The 27,290-nt window shown below is 37.6% G+C and overlaps 1 protein-coding gene across 1 annotated transcript in view; it reads right to left on the bottom strand.

The window, feature by feature from the left end:
* The window catches only part of LOC310730735 (neural-cadherin), a 314,803-nt gene that overhangs the window by 80,915 nt on the left and 206,598 nt on the right, over window positions 1-27,290 (bottom strand). Inside the window, exon 23 of the mRNA XM_083549799.1 lies at window positions 16,083-16,297. Coding sequence (XP_083405925.1) covers window positions 16,083-16,297 — 215 coding nt within the window. The remainder of the gene's footprint in view (window positions 1-16,082; window positions 16,298-27,290) is intronic.

Below are 27,290 nucleotides of genomic sequence, written 5' to 3'. Positions count from 1 at the left end.
AAAAAAAAAAAAAAAAGAAAAGATAAATAGATCCCTCAGCAGGGGGGAAAGCTGTATGGATCTTAAATTCTGCTGGTTGGATAGTTAAGGATTCTGAGGTTCTCAAATGGCTCTATTTAAAATCTACTGTGAAAAATGTTCTCTAGTAAAGTTAAAAAATAAAAATTTTAAAGCTTCCATCACCAACCACAGCGAGTAAAACCTATCACTTGCTTTCTCTAAGACATGCAAAGCCACCAACTAGCAAGAGGAACACCACAGTCAAGATGCCATTGTTTATATATCCCTTCCACATTTAATACCTACCGTATTTTCCGGACTATAAGCCGCTACTTTTTTTCCACGCTTTGAACCCCAAGCCAAAAAAACTGTGCGACATAACATAAACCAATGAAATGGTTATATATATATAAAAAAAAAAATTTTTTACCAGAGAATAAGGCAGAAAATATACAGGTTGGGGTTATACTGTAATAAATGTGTATTTAATTAACGCAGTCTTCTTAATTAACAGGAAGAATATATTTACTGTATTTTGACTGTAAGGAACTGCTGACGATGGTTTATAATAGCAAATATTTTACTGAATAAAGCAATAAAACAAGGATAAAAGCTCCTGCTTAAATGTTGAGTAATGGCGCTTGAAGATAAAAAAAAAATCAATAACAAACGAGAAAAAAAAAATACAGCCTTTGGGGTCTCGATTGGCAGAAAGAAACTTTAGCGGAGGCACCAAAAATACTTCCTATTGAAATGCATTACATAGAAAGTCGTCCTCAGTGACACGAAAAAAGAGGGAAATTTGTGCCTATGAAAACGAATCAATACATCACATTTTGCTGTGAGACTGGACTGTCTGGGTCTGAGATCCTCCACAAGACTTTGAAATGTGTTTGTAGAGATTTGTGTTCATTCAGCAACAAGAGCCTGAGTAAAGTCAGGAACTGATGTAGGGTGAGGAGGCCTGGGGTGCAGTCAGCTTTTCAATTCAATAGTTATTCAGTAGGGTTGAGGTCAAAGCTCTATAACTGGCAACTCAAGATCTTTCTTCCATTTATTGAAATTTTTCAGGCAATATTTTATTTTTCAACAAACAAACGGAAAAAACAAATGTTGGAATCTGCAGATTCTGAACTACAGGCTGTAAAAAAACAGGCATCAGCAGAGAAAGAGGGGAAGATGTGGAAAGGTGGAGAGTACATTTTGATTTGATCTCTTTTTCACCAGATAAAAAGCGTCCAACAGACTGGATTTGTAGTTTTGAACAAAGAAAAATGATTTTTTTTTTATCATTTACATATAAATTAGATTTTTATTTGTATTTGTTTACACTTTGTGCCACGCTGTGCCAGAAATGTGGGACGAGTAGCTTAGTGGTTAAGCATTGGACTTTGAAGGTTGTGAGTTTAAATCCTGGGCCCCTGAGAAAGGCCCTTAATCCCATAGCTGCTAAATTGTATGAATGAGCTAAACATAATTCACTATAGATAAGGGCATCTACCAAATGCCATAATGTTAGGATTTTTTCTTGTGAATTGTACCATCATCATCATCAACAACTTAAATCAATAACAATAAAAATGTTTGCAGAAATCTCATTTTTCAAGATCTCTTCATTACATTCGTAATATAAACTCATGGCATATGTGGCTTTCAACCCATTACTTTTCTTGATTGCTCCAGGACCAAATAGTAAATTCCATATACATGTCACATATGTATATGTGACACACTATTCTCTCAAACTGTTACTATTTTAATTTAGGGAGGACATTTTTAGCGGTGAGTCCCAAAAGGTGAATCTTAGCATCTTAAAAACTTTTTTATGAGATTACACTAATGACATGGCATAAAGAGGTATACACCATGTTTCCCCGAAAAAGAAAAAAAAAAGGGTATTATATAAATTTTTACTCCAAATGAGGCACTAGGGTTTATTTTTAGGTAAGTTGTATATTTACAACCATTTTTACAATTTATGTACAACAATCTACAGGTACCTATATTTATGTATGGTACAAAAATCTACATATCATCCACTTAGACAGATGAACCTCATGCAACCTGTACTCTGATTGGTAACCTGTTTACCGTACCTTTTGTACAAAGGAACCCACTTGGTTATGTACAAATACCTAGGGTAATTATAATTTATATTACATTATTTTATACTACTACTACTACTACTACTACTACTACTAATAATACTAATAATAAAAATAATAATAATTAATATTATTTTTATCATCATTAATTAATTTTATATTACAATAATAATAACAATAATAATAATAAAAATAATAATAATAATAATATAATTATAATTATATTATAATAATTTATTATTTTGATTATTATTTTATTAATCTTAGTATTTTAAAATTCAATACATTATTGTTTTTTTGGGAACATTATGTCGTATTTTCTGGGAACATTTTGTAATGGGATGTTACATTTGCAAAATAATAATAATAATAATAATAATAATAATATTAATAATAATAATAATATTAATAATAATAATAATAATAATAATAATAATAATAATAATAATAATAATAATAATGACAACAACAACAACAACAACAACAACAACAACAACAACAATAATAATAATAATAATAATAATAATAATAATAATAATAATAATTATAATAATAATAATAATAATAATAATAATAATAATAATAATAATAATATAATACCAAAGGTTTTAAAGGCTATCTGTCTATAAACTGGTTTAGGATGGTACCAGTTAAGGCTGGATTTTCTGATAACGTTTTATATAATATTTAAATAACACACTACATAACTGACACTTTTCCATTTAATTGCATAAAGACTTTACATAACTCAAACACCATACTACCATACCACATAAGGATTCAACAGTATCAGTATATTTCATTATATCAGTATCAGTATATAAAGTGCATCAAAAGTTTGAAAAAAAACTTTTTTTTTTACACATGCAGTTTCCTTTTTTCTCTGCAATTCCATCTGGACTGCGGCTAATTGGAACAACTTCACTATACAACAATACAGTGACTTGACAAATACGTCCAACCTCTGTAAGTGTTATTTAGAGAGCAAACAGTTGGTGTTATTTATCATGGAATGGCCTGCCCAGTCACCACACCTAGATCCGATTATACCGCTCTGGGATGAACTGGATCACAAGGTCAGAAAGCAAACTACAATTAAGAAAGAACACCTTTGGTGAGTTTTTTCAGCTGGATGCTTGGAGAAAAGAACTGGATGCCCATTGTGTAAAACTGTTATTACAAGAGCTCCCATATATTAATTTGATTCAATTTCAATAGCGTTTCCTTTTTACCATAATAAAGCTTCATTGTGTGAAATTTCACCCTCTTCTAAAGTGAATGACCTTCAAAAATGATTTTGCTCCTGCAGCTACTAGTTGTAAAGTGAACAGTGGACACCAAGACACCCAAACAACGACCAAACACGCAGATGAGCCACGCTAATAAGCTGTTACTGTAGAGCTTTCAGGAGAGGTGCATTTGGTTTCTAGATAGAACTTAATTGGACAAACACAAAATCTAGTCCATGAGTAATCCAAAAGTTTCATCATTTTAGTTAGAGCTCTGGGGCAGATATGTTGCTCCATGCACCACTGTGTTGCCCTGTATTGATGTTTGATGTCACAATTTTTTTTTTTTTTTTTAATTGCATAAAAATGGCCTTGTTTATTTCAACATGTAAATGTTTCATGCGGAGATTATGCCATATTGCCTTGCCATATTGTGAGATCTGAACATCAGTATTTGGCATTTGGATGAATTCTAGAAGTAAAAGGATGTGACAAGAGAAGCAGAGAGAGAAAGAGGGTGTGTGTGTGTGTGTGTATGTTGGAGAGAGACAGAGAGAGAGAGAGAGAGAGAGAGAGAGAGAGAGAGAGAGAGAGAGAGAGAGAGAGAGAGAGAGAGAGAAAAAGAGAGCACAAGAGCGAGAGAGAGGGAGAGAGAGAGAGAAGGGTGTGAGAGAGCATCTGCGTGTGGGTGTGTGTTAGGAAGAGAGGAAGAAAGAGGAAGAAGAAGAAGAAGAAGAAAGCATGAGTGTGCAGCTCCGGCGGAAGTGTTGTAGAAGCCGCGCTGGTGTGTTTGATAGGAAGAAGAGAGGCGTGAAGCTGGCAGGCACAGGGCCAATGTTAAGGTTTAATAGGTTGCACCGAAAAAACTGAGAAAATAATAGGGGCCTGATAGAGTAAAAACTCCGGAGGAGTAGAGAGCAGGCCAAGAGTGATGCGCCGAGACATACTGGAGCAGCACTCGTTTAGATGTCGGTTCTCTTTCGCGTCGCCATTCATCATTCATTATCCACTTCCGGCCCTCCTCTTCTCACTTCTTTCTTCATAACACCACCACTTCCTCCGAGTCTCTGCCTATATCGCTGTCTCTCAGGCGTCTAGCCCAGAGTTTCCACATCCTCCGCATCCTCACATCCTCCACTCTCAATTTCTTCTCTGGCTTTTCTCTCCAAGTAATCCAGAACTGGGTTTCCAATGCCTGACCTAACGCTTACACATGCTATAATGATTTCAAAGATTATTACTATTTGTCTTTTGTATGTAAAGCCTTTAACCAGGGGATGAAATAAAAAAATACTTAGTTACTTACCATTACTTAGTTACTTTATGAGGGTAGTTAAAGAAAATTTGAAAAAAAGAAAGAAAGAAAGAAAGAAAGAAAGAAAGAAAGAAAGAAAGAAAGAAAGAAAGAAAGAAAGAAAGAAAGAAAGAAAGAAAGAAAGAAAGAAAGAAAGAAAGCCAAATATATCTACATTCCATGTTCGTAAAAGTTTCAAATTGTTTATTTTTTTTTTTTTAGTATAGCCTTTAATGATGTCATTAATGGGCGAAATTCCTCGTGTTAAACCCCCCCCCCCCCCCCCCCCCCCCGGAAGAGCGCCACCACCATGCTTCATCTGGTTACAGAAGTCATCTGCAGTGCTGCACAAAACTTCAGCTCGAGAACGAAAGTCTCCAAAGAAGTGCGTTTTTAGATTTGAGGGAAGGAGAACCTTATTGTTTAGAAATGTGCTGCTATTGTCGTTGTTGCTGCTGTTGTTACATTTTAGACTCGGGATCTGATTCTGTATCAAATACTTACGGCTGGATCTGATTGTTAGCCACAGTTAAGTTAAGACTGCAAAGTTGTTGTTGCTGTTATATTTATAGCAATGTAACAGCATGCACACGATCGTTACGCAAAAGCTGCGCATACTGGCGACTCTTTAGCTCCGCCCATGCCACGCCTCCAGGGACTTGCCTGCTTTTGGAGAGAAGCGTAAAGCTGTATGTTTCTTTTCTAAATCTGATCAAACTAAAAACCCTTTAGAAATATGAAGGATGCAATACTACTCAATAGGTACACAAGATTAACATGATGTCGCTTTTAAGAACGAACATTTTGCAATAAAACTTAATCTGCTTTTATTTGTGTTGTACATGGAGAGACAGGTTCATAAAAAATTTGCTCAGGACTAGCAAAAGTCTAAAATGTTCTTTTTTCTTACTATTGATTTATACAGAACAATCATTTTCATTTTGTGGTAAAACTATTGACTGTGATAAGCTCGCAGATAAGGTCATAAAAAAGCTTGAATGCAGGAAGAAATGGAAGAAATCTGCTTATGCTGATTTCTTTCTCCAGAGCATAAACACAGTGTGTGACCTTATTATGTACATTTATCTAACTTCCATGCAAAGGACAAACTTGCTCATCACACAGCATTACATTATTTTAACTAATATTTTTCCACTATGGTACTCTACTGTACATGGTCAAACCTTTCCACCCATATGTGCTTCTTTTCTGCAATGTTGTATGGTTCAGAGACCATGGTATTAAGTAAAAGACAGGAGGTGGAGCTGGAGGTAGCAGAGCTGAAGATGTTAAGGTTTTCGTTGGGAGTGACGAGGATGGACAAGATTAGAAATGAGTTTATTAGAGGGACAGCGCATGTTGGACGTTTTGGAGACAAGGTGAGGGAGGCGAGATTGAGATGGTTTGGACATGTTCAGAGGAGGGACATGGGGTATATCGGTAGGAGAATGCTGAGGATGGAGCCACCAGGTAGGAGGAAAAGAGGAAGGCCAAGAAGGAGGTTCATGGATGTGGTGAGGGAAGACATGCAGGTAGTTGGTGTGAAAGAGGCAGATGTACAGGACAGGTTGGTATGGAGACGGATGATCTGCTGTGGCGACCCCTAATGGGAGCAGCCGAAGGAAGAAGAAGAAGATGTGCTTCTTTTTTAAATTGTTTTCACCAATTTGGAGGGACACAATTGTGTAGGATGTCCTTGGATGTGGTAGGGTGTAATTTTCCGTTCATTTAAACCAAATTTTTGGTCCATCATTAAAAAATGTCCAGGTCCAGCTCCATGAAGATATGGTTTATATGCGTTACAGTGGACGCTGCTAAAGAACTCTGATCTTAAACTTATTGATCTTCTTTGGGATGAATTGGAACACTGACTGCACCCCAGGTCTCCTCACCTCACCAACATTAGTACTTTACTTTATAAACACCTGTGTGGCTGAATGAGCACCAATCTTCACAAGCACACTTCAAAATCTAGTGGAACATCTACCCAGAAGAGTGGAGGAAATTTTAGGAGCAGATGGGGAATTAATGTGAATTGGGATGCTCAAAAGGTATATATGAATGTATGGTCAGATGTCCACAAACTTTATATATAGTATATGTCCTGTCACTGGGTATACGAGCTGAACATGGGTATGTTGCCTGCTGAATAGTTGAGTCTATAGCGTATAAAAATCCTGTCAAATTTCATTTTTGGAGAGAAGTGAATAATTTATACCACCCTGTTGTAATAAGAACTCCACATCGAGCATTTGAGGACAGATCTCACTTCACGGCCAGGAAAAAGAAATAAAGAAACTAGCCAGATCTGCACACATGGCACTTTTGCATATGGCACCCAAACCACATCTTTAAAGCTCTTTCCCTTTCGGTTCTTTTCTCTATCTCCGTCCCCCCCAACCTCTCTCGAAGCATTAGACTCCGTTGTGCCTCTGCTTGCCTCTTCTCTCATCTCTCTCCTGCTGCCTGTCTGCCTCTATCGTCAGCGTGCGACGACACACTTCACCCCACTCAGCCAGGAAAGGACCGTGCGCCGTGAATGAGCCGGATTCAATTTAGATATGCGACTTGACTGGAGAAAAACTTCACACAGCACCAGGCTCATGCACACACAAAATATGGTGCAAGCTGTGCAAAAACCGTTTTTTTTTTTCCTTTCAATCGATATCAGCGTGGCCCATCGAAAATGGTTTTCTCTCGCTCCCCGTCGGTCTGTCTTTCCACCCCCACGTCCTTCATATGCTATCCTTTAATCTCTCATCCCACGCCGTGTGTCCACGATCCAGTGTGCCAGCATCTTTATTTTTGCGAATTGGGTCACTGGATGTCGAGTCGCTTTTAAGTAATGAGTGTAAGATAAGTCAAACTGCTCAAATAAATATATATACTGTATAGGAGCAACAGGTTATCAGTCCATGCTTTCATTAGCACTGGATCTGGTGTGTGTAATGCATTAAAATGAGATTTTTTTTCCCCCTTTTTTCCGCTCATGCATTTTTAAGTATGGCAATCAGGCGGAGGATTTGATGATGAGTCAGAGCTGCAGCAGACAATCGCTATTCAAGACACAGAGAGTAGGGGGAATGGAAGGGAAGGCTGTCAGAGAATGTGTCCGCTGAGTTAAAAGAAATAAAAAGGAAATTAAAGGGAAAAAAAAAAAAACATTTCAATTGCTTAAGCATTATATAAAGAGCTGTGCATACCTGATACGATTTTGATCTTTCCTTCTTACATTCTGTGCTCCACAAGCACACATGCTCTCTCTCTCTCACACACACACACACACACACACACACACACACACACACACACACACACACACACACACACACACACATGCAGTTTATTTTATCCGAATACTCCCTTAAGTGTTCAGTCTAAAAATGTTAGGCTGTAACACTTCATCGATCCTGTGCTCAGGTTACTGTCTTTTCACATGTTCCTGTGTACGTGTGGGTTTCTTCACCTTTCTCCGGTTTCTTCCCGCCTCCCAAAAATACGCTGGTAGGTAGACTGGCTGCTCTAAATTTGCCCACGGATGGGAATAAGGTTGTAAATCTGTGCGTGCATTGTGCACTGTGATGTACTCCTATCACCCATTTCCGCCTCAAGCCAGCGTTGTTTTTATTTGCTCTGAATCGAACGCAAAACCTGACCAGGATGAAGCTGTTATTTTACATGAATGAACGAATGTAACATTGCCCAACTAAATTTGGAAAATGTATCATTAGAGCATTACTCACACAGTGGCCAAAGATGGCACAAAGCAACATGCCATGGTTTTGGCCCAGGCTCCTGTTTTCTTGTGTTTCCCCCTTCCTGTTTATTCCTGGATTTGTCTCGCATTTTCCTCTCTTTCTTTTTCTATCTCTCTCATCCTGTTTGTCGATGTTCCTGGGCATGTTGCTAGACCTTATCTCCTTTACTGATTGAATCAGCGAGTGCACCTGCTTCTCAACATCTCTCCAGCCTGCAGCATTTAAAAAAACTCGCTACTGCAGTCACTCATCGCCCGATCGATTCATCTACCTGTGAAGTACTAACAATTATGTATTCGCTCAGATTTTTAGTTCCCCCAGTGCTTTGTCTTCTGTGTAATCCTGGATCTTCTGTACTCCAGGTTCATGTCTTACCCTGCCTGCCTGTCTGCCTGCATGCACCCCGCTATGCCCAAGCTTGCTTTGTTCGCCCCCTGTGGCTCATGGACAGAACGCCTGACTCCCACACTTTCAAACCCACAATCCCAGCCTTAGTAGCTACACCATCCCATGCTTACACTTTCCCATTCCCTGGCTTGTATCTTTACCCCCTGGTGGCTCATGGCCAGGGCTTCCAACTGACCAGAGTTTGAGTCTTGGCTTCACAGAATCATCAAACCATACTTACTGCACCTTCATTTATCTTTCAAAATAGACTGTATGTACATTACATACAAACTACAGTATGTAATATATATATATATATATATATTACAACAACCATTTTAGTATCTTCTTAAGACTATAGAAATGAAACTTACATATTTTAGAGTAGTAAATGTGCAGTTTGTATATCAGTACAGATTTACTGTCCTCTGAAAATAACGCAGCATACAGACATTATTGTTTAAATAACTGCCAACAAAAGTGAGTAAACAGCTGCACGTCATGTACCCATGCAAAGCCACATGTCCTCTTCATCATGGTTATGTCTGCTTGACAGGACCATACAAATTTTTGTATCTTCTATTAAAGCAGTTAAAATTTGGCACTTTGAGAACAATTCTCTCATACTGACCACTGGATGTTCAACATGGAACTTTTGAGAAGTAGAATTGTTGCTCTCCACAAAGATGGCCGAGGCTATAAGAAGATCGGTAACACCCTGAAACTGAGTTACGGTACAGTGGCCAGGGTCATAAGATGATATCCAATTGGAACCGGCCTTGCAAGCGTCCATCAAAGAAGTTGAGTCCTTGTGCTATGCATCAGGTGCATGAGTGCTGCAGCATTGCTTTAGATGGTGCATAAGTGGAGGGTCCGCTTGTCATTGCTCAAACCATATGCGACACACCGCAAAAAGTCAGTTTGCGTAGCTGCAGGTACAGGTGGTGAAGTGGCCAAGTACGTCTCCAGACCTGAACACTACCTGTGGGGCATCCTCAAGCAGGAGGTGGAGAAGCGCCATGTGTCTGACATCCAACAGCTCCATAACGTCATTATGGAGGAGTGGAAGAGGATCCCATCAACAACCTGTGCAGCTCTGGATCAGCAAATCCATGCCCAGGAGGGGTAAGAAAGTGCCAGACAACAATAGTGCGCACACAAAACATTGACACTTTAGACACTTATTTACGTGTTCACTTAGACAAAAACTTTTGTCAAAAAACTTGGACAAAGTCATGGGCCAAACCCAATTTTTTTTTGAAAGACTGCAATTGTGCATGTTTTCCCTTCTTTCCAGATATGTAATTTTGAACCTTTTCATATGGAAAAAAGTTTTGCATAAACATTGAATCTGGAATAACTAAAGCTTAATATTATAAACACATGAGAAATTGAATTTGAAATATGTTGAAAGCGTTTTTTCTTATTATGTCTCTCTCTATCTATAGCCTTTTGGGTTCCTTTTTAATGAAAATCTTTTTTCACAGGCCAACAACAAAACATCAAAAAAATAATAATTCCTTCAATTAAAAAAAAAGGCAATGTTTCAAATATTAACAGTCCATGACTTGGAGTAGAAAAAGTGAATAAAGACAACATTCATTCAAGCTCAGTTTGCTACACTTTGATTTACTCTGATGCACATTGGTTGAAGCCAGATACCTATCTCAGATGCAAGTGCATCAATGTCTGGGTTTAGGCTCTGAGCTGAGGAAATCCTTCAGGATTGAGTGAAGGTGTTCATCAGTAAGACAACTCCTGAGTGGTGTTTTGTTCATCTTCATCCAAGAGAACAGTTGCTCGCATAGATATGTGCTGCCAAACATAGAGAGCATTTAAGCAGCTTGGGCACGGAGTTGGGGCAGTGTGTCGGGGAGGAAACATGGAAACTGTGCAGCACCCACAGAGTCGTACATTGACTTGAGAGTGTCTCTACACTGGAGTTCAATCAGCTTTATTTGGAGGTTGGTTGGTGCGCTTTCCACGTCAACCACAAACGGATCACAGAGCAGTTGAAATCTGCATTTCTGGGCTTCAAAGTCGGCAAATCGCCGGGTAAATTCTACGCTGAGATTCTCAGCGGTCTCGACTGACGCGCCAACACACTAACAAAGCATTTTGGGATTTGTAGTATTAGCGGTGTATGTAATACACTCTAATACACATTTGATATGATCTTGTGGGCCAAATATAATTACACCGTGGGCCAGATTCGGCCCGTGGGCCTGAGTTTGACACCCCTGACTTAGGGTGTACTAACTTTTGTTGCCAGTTGTTTAGACAATACTCACTTTTTTTTCTCACAATCCTGTCTTTTTTTTTGTTTGTTTTTAAGTTGAAAGAAATATGAAACTAAAAATAAAGTCTCAATTAGGTAAATAAATAATCTATTATTTTATGTGGTAGAAACAGGCTTCCATAATATGTAACTATATATATAAAACATCATACATATGTATGATGTTATATAAAAACTGCTGTAATCTTTTATTTTTATTTTTTAAGTACATCGAGAATAGACAGGCTAATTTTTTCCCCAAAAAATTTCAGTTCTAGGGTTAGGGTTAGTTTTTGCTCTCTCAGATTCCTCTAAACCCAATATGCTCTTCAGCCTCTTATACATTAACTGATTTACGGTTCGCTGTGTTGTGCATTCAGCGATTTTTTATATTGTAAAAAGTCATTATTTGAGTTTTCCACCTCCATTCATCTTTACTTTTCTTCCTCCATTCAACTGCCTCTGTTTTTTTAATCTGTGTTAACTTTAGAACAAAGATGCCCAAACTAGGGCTCATGAAACAAAGTTGGCCCATGGTGACCTCTGAATTGGCCATGCCAGTACATGATCCATATTGTACATAAAGAGGAATGAATGGGAAAAATGCCAAGGACATAGATCTTTATTTTAAAGGCTTTATTTAGAGCTCTATTATACTATTAATGGGATTTTTTAAAATGTTTCTATTATACAGTAAAACTGCATCAGTTTTGCAGAGTAATGTTTTCCATTTACTTATTTCTAAATATTCTGAAATTACAATTAAGAGGAATAACTCTATAAATAAAAATAACTTTTTATTTTAATATAATACAATTTGGTAAAATGAACATTCACTTTCAGCCCACAGCTCTTAATTAAGTAAAAAAAAAATTTCCCCTTTGTAGGAAAAGGTTTGTGCCCCTATTTTCTAGAGAATGACCAGACCAGCTGTTGGTAAAATACTCAAACCATCCTGTTTGACACCACCAACATAACCATGTCTCCAACATAACATTTTTCTCCTTTCTGATGCTTGATGTAAATATTACCAAAAGCTCTTAATCTTTATGTGCATGATTTTATGTATTGGACTGCTGCCATATAATTAACTAATTGGATGAGTGTACAGATTTTGTTAATAAAAAAGTGCAGTGGGTGTAGGTACATTTTTATACGCACACTTGGAGGTCATGCATGATCTCTGTGAATCAGTTTACTACACCAAAGTCTGTCAAAAAGCTACAAAAGATGTTTTAGATCTCTATTGTCTACAAAAATTCCTCATCCACCCTGAAACGCCTATAAATGATCACATTCTGTGCTTGGGTTATAATTGGAGAAGTGGTAGCCCAGTGGCTCAGTGGTTAAGGCTCTGGATTAATGTTCGAAAAGGTTGTGGTTTAAGCCCTGGTATTGCCCAGTTGCCATTCTTGGGCCCTTCAGCAAGACCCTTAATCCTCTGTGCTCCAGGGGCACTGTATCTTGTATGCAAAGAAAGATTTCACTGTGCTGTAATGTACATGTTACAAGTAAAAAGCCCCTCTACCCCCTTATATAAGTATCTTGGGCCTGCGGCATTCCTGTCAGGTGTTTATTTACTTTCTGTCTCTTTAAATTGAAGAGGCAATGTCGAGGAAAATCATCGATGTGTTTAAATAGAGAGACAAAACTAAAATTGAATGAGCCATTACACAAAAAATATACATCATTGTTTTCTCATCCACATAATCCAAAAATAAAGAAATCTAATCTTCACTGGATACAGTCTCAGTGCGATTGTTTATTCATCCAGATGATTGAACATGGGTGCATTCTGAGCTCTCATAGTTGTTCACTGTGATTTTCCAAAAGCTACGAAAAACAAACGTTTAGAATCGTGAGGTAAAAACATCTCCCAGGAATCTCCAAAAAAAACCTGCCATATAGAATGCCCTCAAAAACCATAAGAACCCACGATTATTCAAACAGCTACTAAATATTCACACCAAGCAGACCGCAAACTTCTTCAGGCCAGTATTCAGAGCACGCATGCAGACATGGTTGAGTTCATTAGAGCTGGAAATGTGTACACTGCATTGTAATTACTCTCGGAAACGAATGACAAATAAGCCTTTAATGCATAATGAGCGTCTTCGTTAACCTGCGACAAACCGAGACGCACATGTTGACTCCTATGACAGAGGAGGTTATACGCCGTGGACGCCATCGGTTTCACCCGTACCAAAGCAGTAGGTTTTTTTTTTTTTTTTCTTTCTGTTTTTGGGCTGCTGTTTGGGTAAGCAGATCTTCCCCGAGATTTTTAGTCTTCAAACTTTTATATTAAAAACATTAAATCATTGCTGAAGGGGGAAGGGTGGGTTTAAACAGTCAATCTCTCTCTCTCTCTCTCTCTCTCTCTCTCTCTCTCTCTCTCTCTCTCTCTCTCTCTCTCTTACCTTCACACACATTATCTATTTTAGCTCAATATAACAATTTGTCATTAGCATAAAAGCCACATTACCACCAAATGAATTAGCATAACTACAAATGAGATAACAAATTGAAACAAAACACGAGTATACGTGTAACAATAAAATCATATTTGCAAAAATACAAATCTTCCACAGGGTTGAGGGGTATTTTCATTGTTTTTATCTTTTTTTTTTTTTTTTTTTTTTTTGAATACACTACAAATATATCACCTGGGGCATGTCATGTCTAATCTTTACTCTGAAAAAAAAAAAAAAAAAAAAAGCCTAATTTATAATCTTTTTTTTTCTTTTCTTTTAAATGCATGCTGGAAACAAGAGACTGGTTTTTTATTTATTTCCCCCCCCCCCCCCCCACAAATTGTGCAGCTCAATGATTTCAGCTTCGAGCAATCTATTAGGACATGCAGCTCAGGCTCTATTGTTTTCTGGACAATCTTTAATTTTAAGTGTATTTGAAGGTTATTTGCAAAGTGATAGAAGCCCCCCAGCCTCCCCGACCCAAAAAAATTAAAAATAAAAATAAAAATAAAAGGTTTAATTTCATTTCAATTCACAAAGCAACCACAAGAAACAAAAAAAAAAAATGCAGGGACACAGTTTGCATTAACTTAATTACATTACCAAAAGTTTTTTTCAGACTTGCATTAAAAAAAGTATCAGCATGAGACATGAGACTTTTTCCTCAGGAACAATCAATCAATGTCCCGAAAACGAAACTTGGGATTCAAATTACAATTACTGAAATTACAGTTTGCTCATATAGGCTAAAAAATACAAACCTCAGCACCTGTACTTCGTCAACACATCATGGCACAGAAAAAAAAAAAAACCTTCCGACCGGGCTAGACACTACTGCAAGCTCTTTTCCTTTTTATAATAACTCCAGAGTAATGAATAAGCAGTCTTTAAAATGATTAATTCCATTGTGGACTGCATAAGATTCCAACCTTTTCCAGTGCCAGCAAGGCCTCTCTACTGGCCTAAACTCAATCAGAATCACTGACTTACATTTTAATATATTTTTGTCCATGAAGATGTGTTCAATTATTCCCAATAGTCTACTGTATAGCATGCAGCACTACCAGGTTTTTCTATATGTTCTAATTCATATCTAATCAGATTTCTTACGTGTTGGCAGGGTCAAAGGTATCTATCTGCAATAACGCCAGCACTGTGAGCATTGCAGACTTTTTTTTAGCCTAAACCCTATGCAGCTTGAAGCTATTTAACCAATCAGATTGCAACTTGCTTTTTCCAAGGCCCGCTAGAAGGCGTCCGAACACGTTGGCATTTTCACGCCCTTTGATTGGATGGTTATAGAGTGCACTAGTCAGAGCTCTCAACCCACGTCTGTGGATTTGTTAAAATAAAATTTTGGCTGACAGAGGAGAAGAAATTAAATTGGCTGCAGATATACCTACAAGGACATTTACTAGATGGACTTTTTCAGAAAAGTGGGACAAGGTTTGGCCAAAACAGTTCAAAGGAGCTGTTAAGCTTTTTTTTTTTGTAAAAGCATTACTGTATACTTTTGCGTTTTCTTTCCTGTAGAATTTGGACGAAAACATGTAATTTGCCTGCATTTTAAATCCCCAGGAAAACCATAATGCACAGAAAAAAAATGCAAAACCCGGGGGTAATTTTATGAGGTTAATATTAATGCTTGTCCTAAAGAGGATGATGCGGGCGTTGCAGCTGTGGCTACAGTGAAAGGAGACTTGTTGAATTGTGTTTATTGTGTTTCTTGCTTTAGTAATGACATTAATTCTCACTTTATAAGATACCTGTCTGTGAACTGTCTGCTTAGATACACTATAAGGACAAAAGGTTGTCTGGAAGTCGTATAATAAAATTTTGCATTCACTGTAAACCCAAACCTTTTCCAGCATGGCAATGCTTTCTTTGATGTATTAATAAACAGCTTACACATCATGCTTATGCTTATATTTAATAATGTGGAATGTCCCTGTAAAAGTAAAACGTCCCTGTTGTTATATCGCTATACTGTAGCTTCAATAATTAACCTGAAGTCATCATAAAAAAAAAAAAAAAAAAAAAAAAAAACAATCTTGTGGATTTGTGGCAGCAGAGGTCTCATTGTATGTCCTGTCCTCTATTTGGTACAGTGGCCATGTCAAGAAGTTTTTTTTTTTTTTTTTTAACAATCACCCTTGGGCCCATCAAGCCTACATTATTTATTCAATTCAATTTAATTTCTTTTCCTTTTTTCTTTTTTTTATAGTTTGTATTCTACTTTTATAATAAGTTTAAACAAGTTAGTTTTATATATATATAGTTTTTTCTCTTTTCATTTTAAATTACATTAAAATTGCACACTACTATATTCGCCACTGGAGATCAATCCTTTTCCCAGAAATACCTGCAGAAAAAACAACAACACTTGCATTCCTGTAAGCATGTGGTAAGTAGGGGAGACAACCTCTAGCTACCAGACCTCTGTAAAACTCTGCTGGTGCTGACAACTTTTCAAATAAAAACAAAGTATTTTTCTCCCTCATTCCAGCTCCCTGCTGCTTTTTTCCATCTTTTTGCAATACAGTAAATTTGTGTACGTTACCTATAGCCATGAAATCCTCTGGTTCCCAGGGTTGCAGTGGGGCGAGTGGACCGCTGTAGAGAAGCAGCCCGTCTGCCACCTCTGTGATGAACTCCAGAGAGAGGTGGCTTTCGAAGCATGGCCTTATGGGAGGAAACCAGGCATAGCCATTGCCATGGAAACTATGCTTGGTCTGCTGACATTCAGGTCCATCAAACTGTGCAGGGCACTGACATCTACAAAACAACCAAAATAAAATTTTTTTTTATATATATATATATATATATATATATATATATATATATATATATATATATATATATATATATATATATATATATATACATACACACACACACACACACACACACACACACACACACACACACACACACACACACACACACACACACACACACATATACAGGTACAACAAAAAAAATGTGAATAAGTCTTAGCTAATTGGCAAAAAGTGTTTTTTTTTCTTTTTTCTTTTTTTAATATGTGTGACCAAATTGAAAGTAACAATTGTTTATGCTTTTTGGAAATTACACATACACATATGAAATCTGAATATTGGATTAGCATTTGTTTCCACTTTATACATTTCTATCAGCAAACTGACAGCCAGAAAAGAAAAAAAAAAACTCAGATATAAGCAGAATCTGCATTCTTGATTCTCCAGGAGTTCAATTTCAGACTTATGGACCGGTGTTTAGAAACAAAGACACATAATATGGATAAATACATGCTAGTAATCTGAATAATAATGATACTGTCTGGCTTATCAAAAAGCTTCTCTGAGTGGGGGGCGTGGCCTAATAATGTAACGATTACACCAGGCATAATTCAGGAGCATTCAGTAGAAGCCATCCAGCTTCAATATGACAACTTAAATCTTAATATATCAACATAATACCATAATATTTTTGATATTAACAGTTCTATTATACAAACCAGGTTAATGAAGACTAATCAAATGAATGCAATTTAGATATATTGCATAATATTAGACATTTAAAATAAAAATAGACTTTGAAAAATGATTAAACTAATTCAATGAGGAATAGCAATTCAATTCACAAGGTCTTAAACTATGTGGTGTATTATTTCTATTATTATTATCTTATGCAACCCTCACCCAAGTTTAGCTCCGCCTACTTCCTTTTTTTTTTTATTATTATTTTTTTTTTTATTAAAAAGTCGATATTCATTTTTATGTGGTGTTTTATATGTGTATTGTCTGTCTGAGACCAATATTTAAACCTAATTAGAGAGCAATTATAGATTTAAGCTCCCTGGGGCTGTAAAGTTGTGGGAGTGTGGACACATGGACATGTGTACCGGATGAGGACTCATGAGGCATTCAGTCTAGTGTCCAATTATGTTGTAAAAAGTTATGATATGAGAGAAGAATTGTGAAAATTAGCAGACAATCCTCATGCATACACAAACACCATATGGCTCTAGAACATAAATGCTAGATGATGGAGCTCCCCTTCAAACCAGTATGATCAGGCAGAAAAAATTAACACCATGGAATAATGATCATACGCACACCTTAACACAGACCACTCGGAAATTAGAGCGTAAATGGCGTCAAACCAAATTGAGTATTTCAAATAGCATAGAAGGAGAGCCTCCTGTGTTATAGAAAAGCTTGTAGTGCTGCTAGGTCAGCATATTTCTCCACCCTCATAGAAAATAAAAAGCATAATCCTAGAATTTTATGCAGTACGGTTTTGAAATTAACAGGAAATAAAAGCACTGCACTAACATGCACACCATCAACTGTTTGTAATGAATTTATGAAATTTTTTAATAGTAAAGTTAAAAACATCAGGAAAAAAATCCAGGCGATTGAATATAAATCCAAAATATTTTTTAAATTACCCTGTAGACAGCGCTGTAATTATAACAGACGATCAATTACAAAGTTTTACTCCTATTCAAAAAAATGACTTAATTTCATTTATTTCCTCATCAAAATCATCTACTTGCATTCTCGATCCCTTGCCTACAAGTTTCTTTGACCAGATAATTCCAGAAGTTATTGAACCTGTTCTAAAAATAATAAACTTTTCCATCAGAACTGGTTATGTACCTAAATACTTCAAACTGGCAACCTTGACCCTTGTCAGCTGTCCAACTATAGGCCAATTTCAAACCTGCCCTTTTTCTCCAAGATTCTAAAAAAGGTTGTGGCACAGCAGGTTTGCTCACATCTATTTAGAAATAACATTTTTGAAATGTATCAGTCAGGATTTAGGCCTCATCATAGCACAAAAACAGCACTAATTAAAGTTGTGAATGACCTGCTATTTGGTTGCATCTCTTTACTTGTTTTGGTTGACCTTTATTCGAGCTTTTGACACCACTGAGTATTATCATATCAGTTTGTTGATGTAAATTGTGAGTTCTCCTCACTCTCTGAGGAAAAGTTTGGTGTTCCGCAAGGATCTGTCTTAGGCCCACTGCTTTTCTCTTTGTATATGGTGCCTCTGAGTGCAATTATACATAAACAAGGTATTAGCTTTCATTGCTATGCTGACGATATGCAGTTGTATATATCAGCAAAGCCAGATGAGAGAGATCAGCTTTACAATTTTGAGAAGTGTGTAAAGGACATTAGACAGTGGATGCTTGATAACCTCCCCTTCTGCTTAACTTGAATAAGACGGAAGTACTTTTAATAGGACCACATGCAGCTAGAAGCAACTTTTCCAATTACGTAGCATCTCTGGATGGTGTTTCTGTCTCAGTGTGTAAAGCAGTCAAAGACCTTGATGTGATTATTGACTCTAGTCTGTACTTTGAGGCTCATGTGAATAATTTTACCAGGATCGCCTTCTTTTACCTGAGAAATATTGCTAAAATTAGAAATATTATGTCATTACAGGATGCAGAGAAACTAGTTCATGCTTTCGTTAAATCTAGATTAAACTACTGTAATGCTTTATAAGCTTTATTTAGTCCAGAATGCAGCAGCAAGAGTCCTTACTAGATCTATAAAATATGACCACATCACCCCTGTTTTAATTAGTCTACACTGGCTCCCAATTACATCTCGCATTGATTATAAAATACTACCACTGACGTATAAAGCACTTAACGATCTCACGCCGCAGTATCTGAGTGAACTTTTGTACCAATATGATCTTCCACGCCTACTTAGATCAAAAGGTGCAGACTATCTGTTGATACCTCAAATAATGAAGACTACAGCAGGGGGCAGATCTTTCTTTTATGCCCCATGGTTATGGAACAGCCCCATGGTTATGGAACAGCCTTTCAATTAGTGTTCAGGACTCAGACACAAAGGCTGAAAACATATTTATTTAATCAAACCTTTATTCGGTAGATGTTTCTAAGGTAGGGACAGTGCTGTGAGGATTGGGCAGCAGTCGAAGGCGGGGGCCTGCTTAGACTGCTGGCCCCGCGACCCAAATTACTAATAAGCGGGAGAAAATGAATGAATGAATGAATGAATGTTTTTAAGGTAAAGGAGCAGATCTGGAGGGATCATGATACAGAGTGTTCGGTGAACTGGGATATTTGTATCTTGTCGTTCCCTCACTCTCACACGTTCATTCAGGTTTGTTGACGCTGGTGTGGTGGGTCGTCTCTTATCCCAGAGATCTCTCATGTCTGTGCTTCTGGCTCTTCCTTTTAGTTATGCTGCCACAGCGAGTCTTGCCGGAATCCTCAACTGCACAGTGTCCTTAATACAACAATAATGATACTTAATAATCCATATTTCTCTCTCTCTCTCTCTCTCTTTCTCTCTCTCTCTCTCTCACTCCCTCTGTCAAGTTAAACAAGCTCCTGAGGTACCAGTGACCACTGTTCCTGCCCCTTTTCTCCCTGGATCTGCCTGTTCCGTGCCACTCTGTGCAGCAGGGGATGGTTTCTCATAAATTGCCTGGGAATCCATTATATTACGGAGTAAGAACAGGATCTTTAAGGATGCATCTGGACTGTACTTAATGTCAACAGTCTGCTACACTGGCTCAGGACTACAGTTTGCACTGCACATCTCAACATTGTGTAGTTATAATGAATAGACATTCGATGCAATCAGATGAGGACGAGTTTCCTCTTGAATCTGGTTCCTCCTTAAGGTTTCTTCCTTATGCCATCTCAGGGAGTTTTTCCTTTGCCACAGTCACCACTGGTGCACTAATTAGGGACAAACTTACACTTATAAAGAACATCTTATTTATTCTTTATTAAGGCATTATTAGCTGTGTATCATGTTTTTATTTATTTATTCATTATGGTGTCAGTCACATCACTGCTATTTTCACTTTCCTCTTATTTCATGTCTTTGTGTCTAATCAACTGTGATTTAAGCCTAATCAATTTGTGAAATTAATAATAATATTTTTTTTCCTTTGCTGTTCTTTTTCCATGTTGATCACCCTTTATTCCTCTCATTGTTTTACTTATTTACAATGCATGGCTTCTCAAGACACAAGCATTAATATGTCATCCTGCACTCTCTCTCTCTCTCTCTCTCTCTCTCTCTCTCTCTCTCTCTCTCTCTCTCTCTCTCTCTAAGGTGCATCCCTCTGATTACGTAACTGAAAAACGCTTCATTGAAATTGTTAACCAGATGCAGCAGCAACTTTACTCAGGTAAGTTGATGCATGTAAAATGTATAGGCCTGTATTTTCTAGCACAATATGCTGAAGCAGGAGAAAAAAGACAATACAACAATCGAAATAATGCTTGTTAGGAAATGATGTACAATTGAGGGACTCCAAAGGCATTGTATCAAATAAGTTTTCACAAAGTTAGTCATTCTTTCAGGCAATTCAAACAAAATCCTTTAGTGGTATGAGTAATGTCAAGGTAAAAAAAAGACTGTTAGAAAAGCGGTAACTTATGGGACATTTTAAAGAGTCTATTTATCAAAGGAATGGACAAAGTGAGCACGACAATAGGAGGTTGTGATAGAATCTAATCAGCGGCAGGTCTTGCAACAATGCGAGCTGTCCATGAAAAAAAACGCAGGGTGGTCTGTCTACAATGCGCTCAGAAAAGTTTATGACGGTGTAGGATGTCCAGAGAAACGCCCTACAGTAGACTTTTTTTTATTGCAGGCACAGGGCGCCTCCGATTGTTCTAGCGTTCGCACCATTTACGAAGCATTCATCACACGCATGACAGGGGGTATGAGTGCAGAATGGAATTCTAATGTGCGCCAGCAAAGAAATTTACTGTGATAATATGCCGTTATTGCATTCCTAATACGAGGACATTGATTAATGTCATTCTCTTGAAGAACCCAATCCAGATTTTTCCAGCCCAGTGCAGCTTATTCTCTCCCTAGACACACATCCAGGACATAAGACAGGGCTGGGCTGCTTGCAATAAGGCGACATTTCACCCTACAATCAATACAATATAGGGTGGAATTGTCTGGGGGCCGGCATCGTTTCAAGCTAAGGTTTCATAAAAAGCCACTCTGACTTTTGGTTTGCCAACTTCTTGTTTTGACTAAGAGTCAGGTTACACTTGAGTCATGCTATCTGTTGTTGGTGCAAGCCTTTTGTCTAGCTTAACCTGCTCACACACGGCCAATGATGGATGTCTTGACTACTTTGCATGGAGTGTTTAGGCACAGAGCAATATATTCCAATGACAGAAGCAATAACAGAGCAACTGGACCATCAGATAGGCTAGAAAATGAGAATACTACAAAGATGGGGTGAATGGTTTCAGCAGAAAGGAATGCTAATAACCTATGCAATTGTGGTTTGAGGAACACTGGATATCCAGCAGGGGTGGTGAGAATCAAAGTCCTTTTTTTGCTCACATGTTGAGAACTGGTCAAAACAATATATTATATAGCTACAACACTATATACTATATGCCCATGAAGAGGCTTTTCATAGATTGGCATGTCAGGGTTGAATCCAGATGTCTGACTCATATGTAAGCCAAGGTGATGAGGTCCATCACCTCTTATTCCAGCCTTAGGTTGGACATAGGAAATCTCTCAGTACATTACAAATATTCTGGACATAGAAAGAAATACCCAGCAAGTACCCCTTTATCAACACTGTCATATCAATAGGTTGCAAAACAAATGGGTGTTTTGGGGAATTATCCAATCAGCAACACCTGCAGCTAAGTTAAGTTTTTCACCAAGATATGTAGTTCTCCTCCTCCTTTTGCTGACAGAACAGTGAGCAAAAACAAATAGAACTTTATCAAGGAGCCTGTGGGCAATGCTGCACTGACACCATCCTCAGTGCTGTGGTGTGCTTTAATGGCCGCCACACACACACACACACACACACACACACACACACACACACACACACACACACACACACACACACACACACACACACACACACACACACACACACACACACCTTGTATATAGACAGGTGCATTGTCTATATATAACTGGGTAGTGCACTATGTACACACCATACCATGCACATACTGTACGTGGAACTCTTTTCTCCTGAGAGCACACAAGGTCTATATACTAAGGGGTCTTGCAGGTTTTTTTTCCAATTGCTAGATTACAGCCAACCACCTGTTCTTCAATCTCAGGATATATATATATATATATATATATATATATATATATATATATATATATATATATATATATATATATATATATATATATATATATATATGTAAATATATATATAATATATATATATATATATATATATATATATATATATATATATATATATATATATATATATATATATATATATATATATATATACTCTATATATATCCTGAGATCTACGTGATGTACGTGCTGTGGAGCCCCAAACAGGAGCAGCCGGAAGAAAAAGAAGAAATATATATGATGAAGAAGATGGCAAGGTGGTCCATCCACTAGACCATCAATATAAACCAGGGAGATGTCAGAGCCACAAGCATGTCTCTATTGTTTGATCATGGAATTCGGTGCAATGTTGGTAGAGTCCGTAAAAGCCAGTGAGGAAAGTCTTTGGTCAATGCATCCTGACCTGAACTATGCCATGGAATACTATAGTCAACAGTGAGGTGACCTGTTCCCCGGAACTACCCCGGACCTGGAACTCTTCATCTGGAAGCAATTAAACACGTGAAAATTCTAATGTGTTTGGACGCCTGCTAGAGGTCCTTGGAGTGGTCAAATTTTAGTCTACCCTGTATCTAGTGTACCCTTCTCTCAGGGTAAGAGGTAAGAATACTTTAAGGCCCTTCTTTATTCCGGCACGAGGTGGTGGAATGAATTTTCCCTAGATGTCCGAACAGCTGAGTCACTGGCTATCTTCAAGCGACGAGTGAAGACCTACCTCCTCATGAAACACTTAAAGTAGCACTTTTCCCACTTTGTTTAGTCTGTGTTTATATTTATTAAAAAATATAATATCAGAGTTGTAGGCTGATGGTATCTTAAGTTTGTAATCTAGTAAGCCAGTGTTGATTTATTAATTGATAGAGACTTCATTTTGTACATCGCTCTGGATAAGGGGCATCTCCTTAATGCCGTAAACGTAAATGTATTCTGATTGGGTAAAAGAACAGCTTTAAGCAACATAGTGATTACGCAAAAAAAGTCGCAGGTGCTGACTGTGAAGGCCTTAAATCTGAAACCTTTGACCCCAGCAACTTAAAAAAATAAAAGCTATAAAATTAGGAGAAGAGAGTATTTGGAATAATTTAATATGTATACTATATTGGCAAAAGTATGCAGACACCTGGTCATAAGTAAAGAATATTTTTTTTTTTTTTTTGAGCATCGCATTTCACATTTAGTCCCAATTTCCTTTTATATTTCCCTCCACTCTTCTGGGAAGATGTTCCTCTAGATTTTGGAGTATGCTTGTTAATATTTTACTCATTCAGCCACAAGGGTGTTAGTAAAGTCAGGTACTGATGAGGTGAGGAGGTCTGGGGTGCAGTCAGCATTCCAATTGATCCAAAAGGCATTCAATATGGTCAAAATCGAAGCTCCATAGCAGGCCACTCGAAATCTTCTACGCAAAAATATGTCAACCATATCTTAATGGAGCTAGCGTTGTGCACAGGGGCATTGCCCTGCTGGAAAAAGGTTTGGGTTTCCAAGTTCAAGTAAACACAAAATTCTAGGATACCGCATCTAAAGACATCCTATACAGTTGTGTGCCTCCATCTTTGTGTTAACAGTTTAGAGACGAAAGACATATGGCAGGAAAGATCAGGTGTCCCAATACGTTTGTCCATATAGTGTATTTATGAACAAAAATATATTAAAACGTAAGTCAGTAACTCTTCATGCCAGCAAAAAAATGCCTTGCTAGACCTTGCCACTGGTAGCAAGAGAATTATATACGCTCTCTAAACCATAAATATGCGCATTTGTCATTTCTGTGTATAAGATTGTTGACGCCATAATGAGAATTTATTTTCTTAGAGCCTGCACAGAGTGGCTTTGATTTTAATCTTTGACATGTCACATTATTACCAACATAAACCATACAGCTAGTCAAGGGTCATTACTATGTAATGTACACAGCTGAAAATGAAAAACTGTGATGAAAAACTTTATGCGGGTTTCATGTAGTCCTGAGGGTAAATACATCGTGAACGTTCCTTATTCCACAATGCACTTTGATCTGAAACTGTATACGCATAGGCTGTTTGTGTGGAAGAAAAAACTAAAATCTTTTCTGCAAAAAAAGAAAGAGAGAGAGAGAGAGAGAGAGAGAGAGAGAGAGAGAGAGAGAGAGAGAGAGAGAGAGAGAGAGAGAGAGAGAGAGAGAGAGAGAGCTACACTAACTGAGATTGCTGCCAAAATGCCATTTAATATTTGTACTTTCACCAGTATTTGATAAGAATCAACTATTCTGAAAACGACCATGGGTTTCAAAGATTAGGTTCAAAATGTCACTACACTGAGCACCAGGGCCAAGAAGGCATCAGATCATCCCCCCTATCCCCCCAAACTGATAATCAAAGTCTTGGCCTCAAGATACATAGCAGGGTCATCAGCAAAAAGACACTCCAATCTTCTAAGTAACAGATTTCTGGGAGTAAGTGTGTGTATGTATGTGTGTGTGTGTGTGTGTGTGTGTGTGTGTGTGTGTGTGTGTGTGTGTGTGTGTGTGTGTGTGCGAGAGATGTTTAAAAAACTGGTGTTTCCTCAGAAATTCGGAGAGCATCTCACAAGCAACCACCATGATGGTCTAAATGCAGTTGTTCTCCTCACCAGCATGTTTTGGGTCCTGTCTTGTTAATTTCCTTTCATATTTATGCCATTTCTCCAGACGCCCTTATCCAGAGCGACTTACATTCATCTCATTCGTCCAAATGAGCAGCTATGGGGTTAAGGGCCTTGTTTAGGGGTCCAGAAGTGGCACATCTGTGTAGCTGCAATTTGATTTGAAGCATCCACCTCCTTGTTTTTTTTTTTTTTCTTATTTAGTAATGAGCATTAGAAATACTACTTTTTTGTATTGCGTGGTAAAAACACCTGGCCATCCATGTTAAAATCCTGTTAGTGGTTCTCTCTAAGTGTCTACCTTCTCTGGATAGCTAATTAGGAATACACACACCAGATCAGCCAAATACATTATATAGACATATAGAAAATATAGACATATAGAAGATATTAGGACGCATGACAATTTCAACCATATGTGCATTTTCCCTAATTTGTTACCACAAAGTTGGAGGCAAACAATAGATTAGGATGTTTTTGGTTGAGGTAATATTCAATTATCTTTGTCATACAGCTGAGAAACTGAGGGTTGATGGTCTTGCTCAAGGGCCCAGCAATAGCATCTTTGAACCCATGACCTGCCGATCAGACATCCAACATCTTAACCATTAAACTGCCACCACCCAAACTTTTGTTCATATAGTGCATGTGGCAACAGATAATGTTGAGGAAATAAAGAGAAAATGTAATCTCTAATAGGGTGGTTTAAAAATTCCATAAGCAGCTGATGTCTCAGCTAATGAGGGATTGTCACAGTTTTTACAGTTTACACAGAGTGGTTGAAACATAGCACACAGAAACACTTCACTGATGAGGAATGTCAGAGGAGAATGGCCAGACTTTGACAGGGTAGAGTACAATTTCAGTCTTGGTATAGCATTTCTAAATAAAGAAGCCTGGTGAGTGCACTTGTAAATCCTGAGTGTCATTTCACAGCCACTCGGCCAGCTTCAGGTATTCTTTTCAGGTGTGTGTGTGTGTCACAGATGTCCACTTCAAGAATCGAACAAATAAACCAAACACAGCTAGCCTGTTCTGTTGCTAACTGATAACATGGGCCTTGTGTGGTTATCTCTTTCTGAAAGGCTCACATCTGTGCTTCAGGTGGGCTACATACGAGAAGAGCAGAGAGGAATCTATCTGAAGTGTGCACTGCACTGGTACAGGTCGTCTGCTGGGATATGCCTCATCCTGCTAGTCATATAGTGGCTGATGTCAATAAGTGAAAAACACAGAAATTGCCAACATGGTTAAACAAACCAGTACTGTTTAATCAGGTGACACCACCAGTGAAAGCAAACCTCACTGAGTAAATTCCACCACAGGAAACTGTTGCTTCTGATGCCAATTTGTGCATTAGAGCCAAAAGTCGAAGAAAGCTACAAACAAGAATGATCAATTACAGTTCTAAATTAAGGTTCTAATAATTTTACTTAAACCCTTATTTTTTTAATATTTAAAATAGAGAAATATAAGACCAAGGCATGGGTTTGTGTGGGTGTTTACTGTATTTTGAGGATTACTTCTGCAGATGGTCACCTGGCACAGAGTGCAGGATTATTTATAAGGTGTTGTTTTCAATTTAACATATTATTATAAAGAAAGTGTATTTAATTGTGTATTATTTATATAACATACCACCGCCCCTGTAGAAACATAGCAAAAGTTCCGTTTGGTGTCCTGATGATTTATGGCATTTAAAACACCATCATTACTTTATAACAAGAATATTTTGTCATTATGATTTCACAAATAATAAACAAACCTTTGCATAAAGCATTCATTTGTCCATGCCCATACTGATTGAGAGTATCAAAAACATAAAAAAGTATTACTATATGGTACATTTAAGCCAGATAAAAAAGTTCAATTCCTGTGTGAAAGAAGTTGCAATTCATCACAAGTTAACTCATGACTTATCAGCGGTCTACTACAATGGCTCAGGACCACAGGTTGCATTTAAATGCCCACCACTGCACACCTCAACAATGATGGAACTG

Source organism: Silurus aristotelis (genome assembly GCF_946808225.1).
Source record: "Silurus aristotelis genome assembly, chromosome: 9".
In the NCBI taxonomy this organism is placed as follows: Eukaryota; Metazoa; Chordata; class Actinopteri; order Siluriformes; family Siluridae; genus Silurus; species Silurus aristotelis.
Note: the sequence above shows the minus strand (reverse complement) of the source record. Positions and strands in the feature narration are given on the sequence as shown.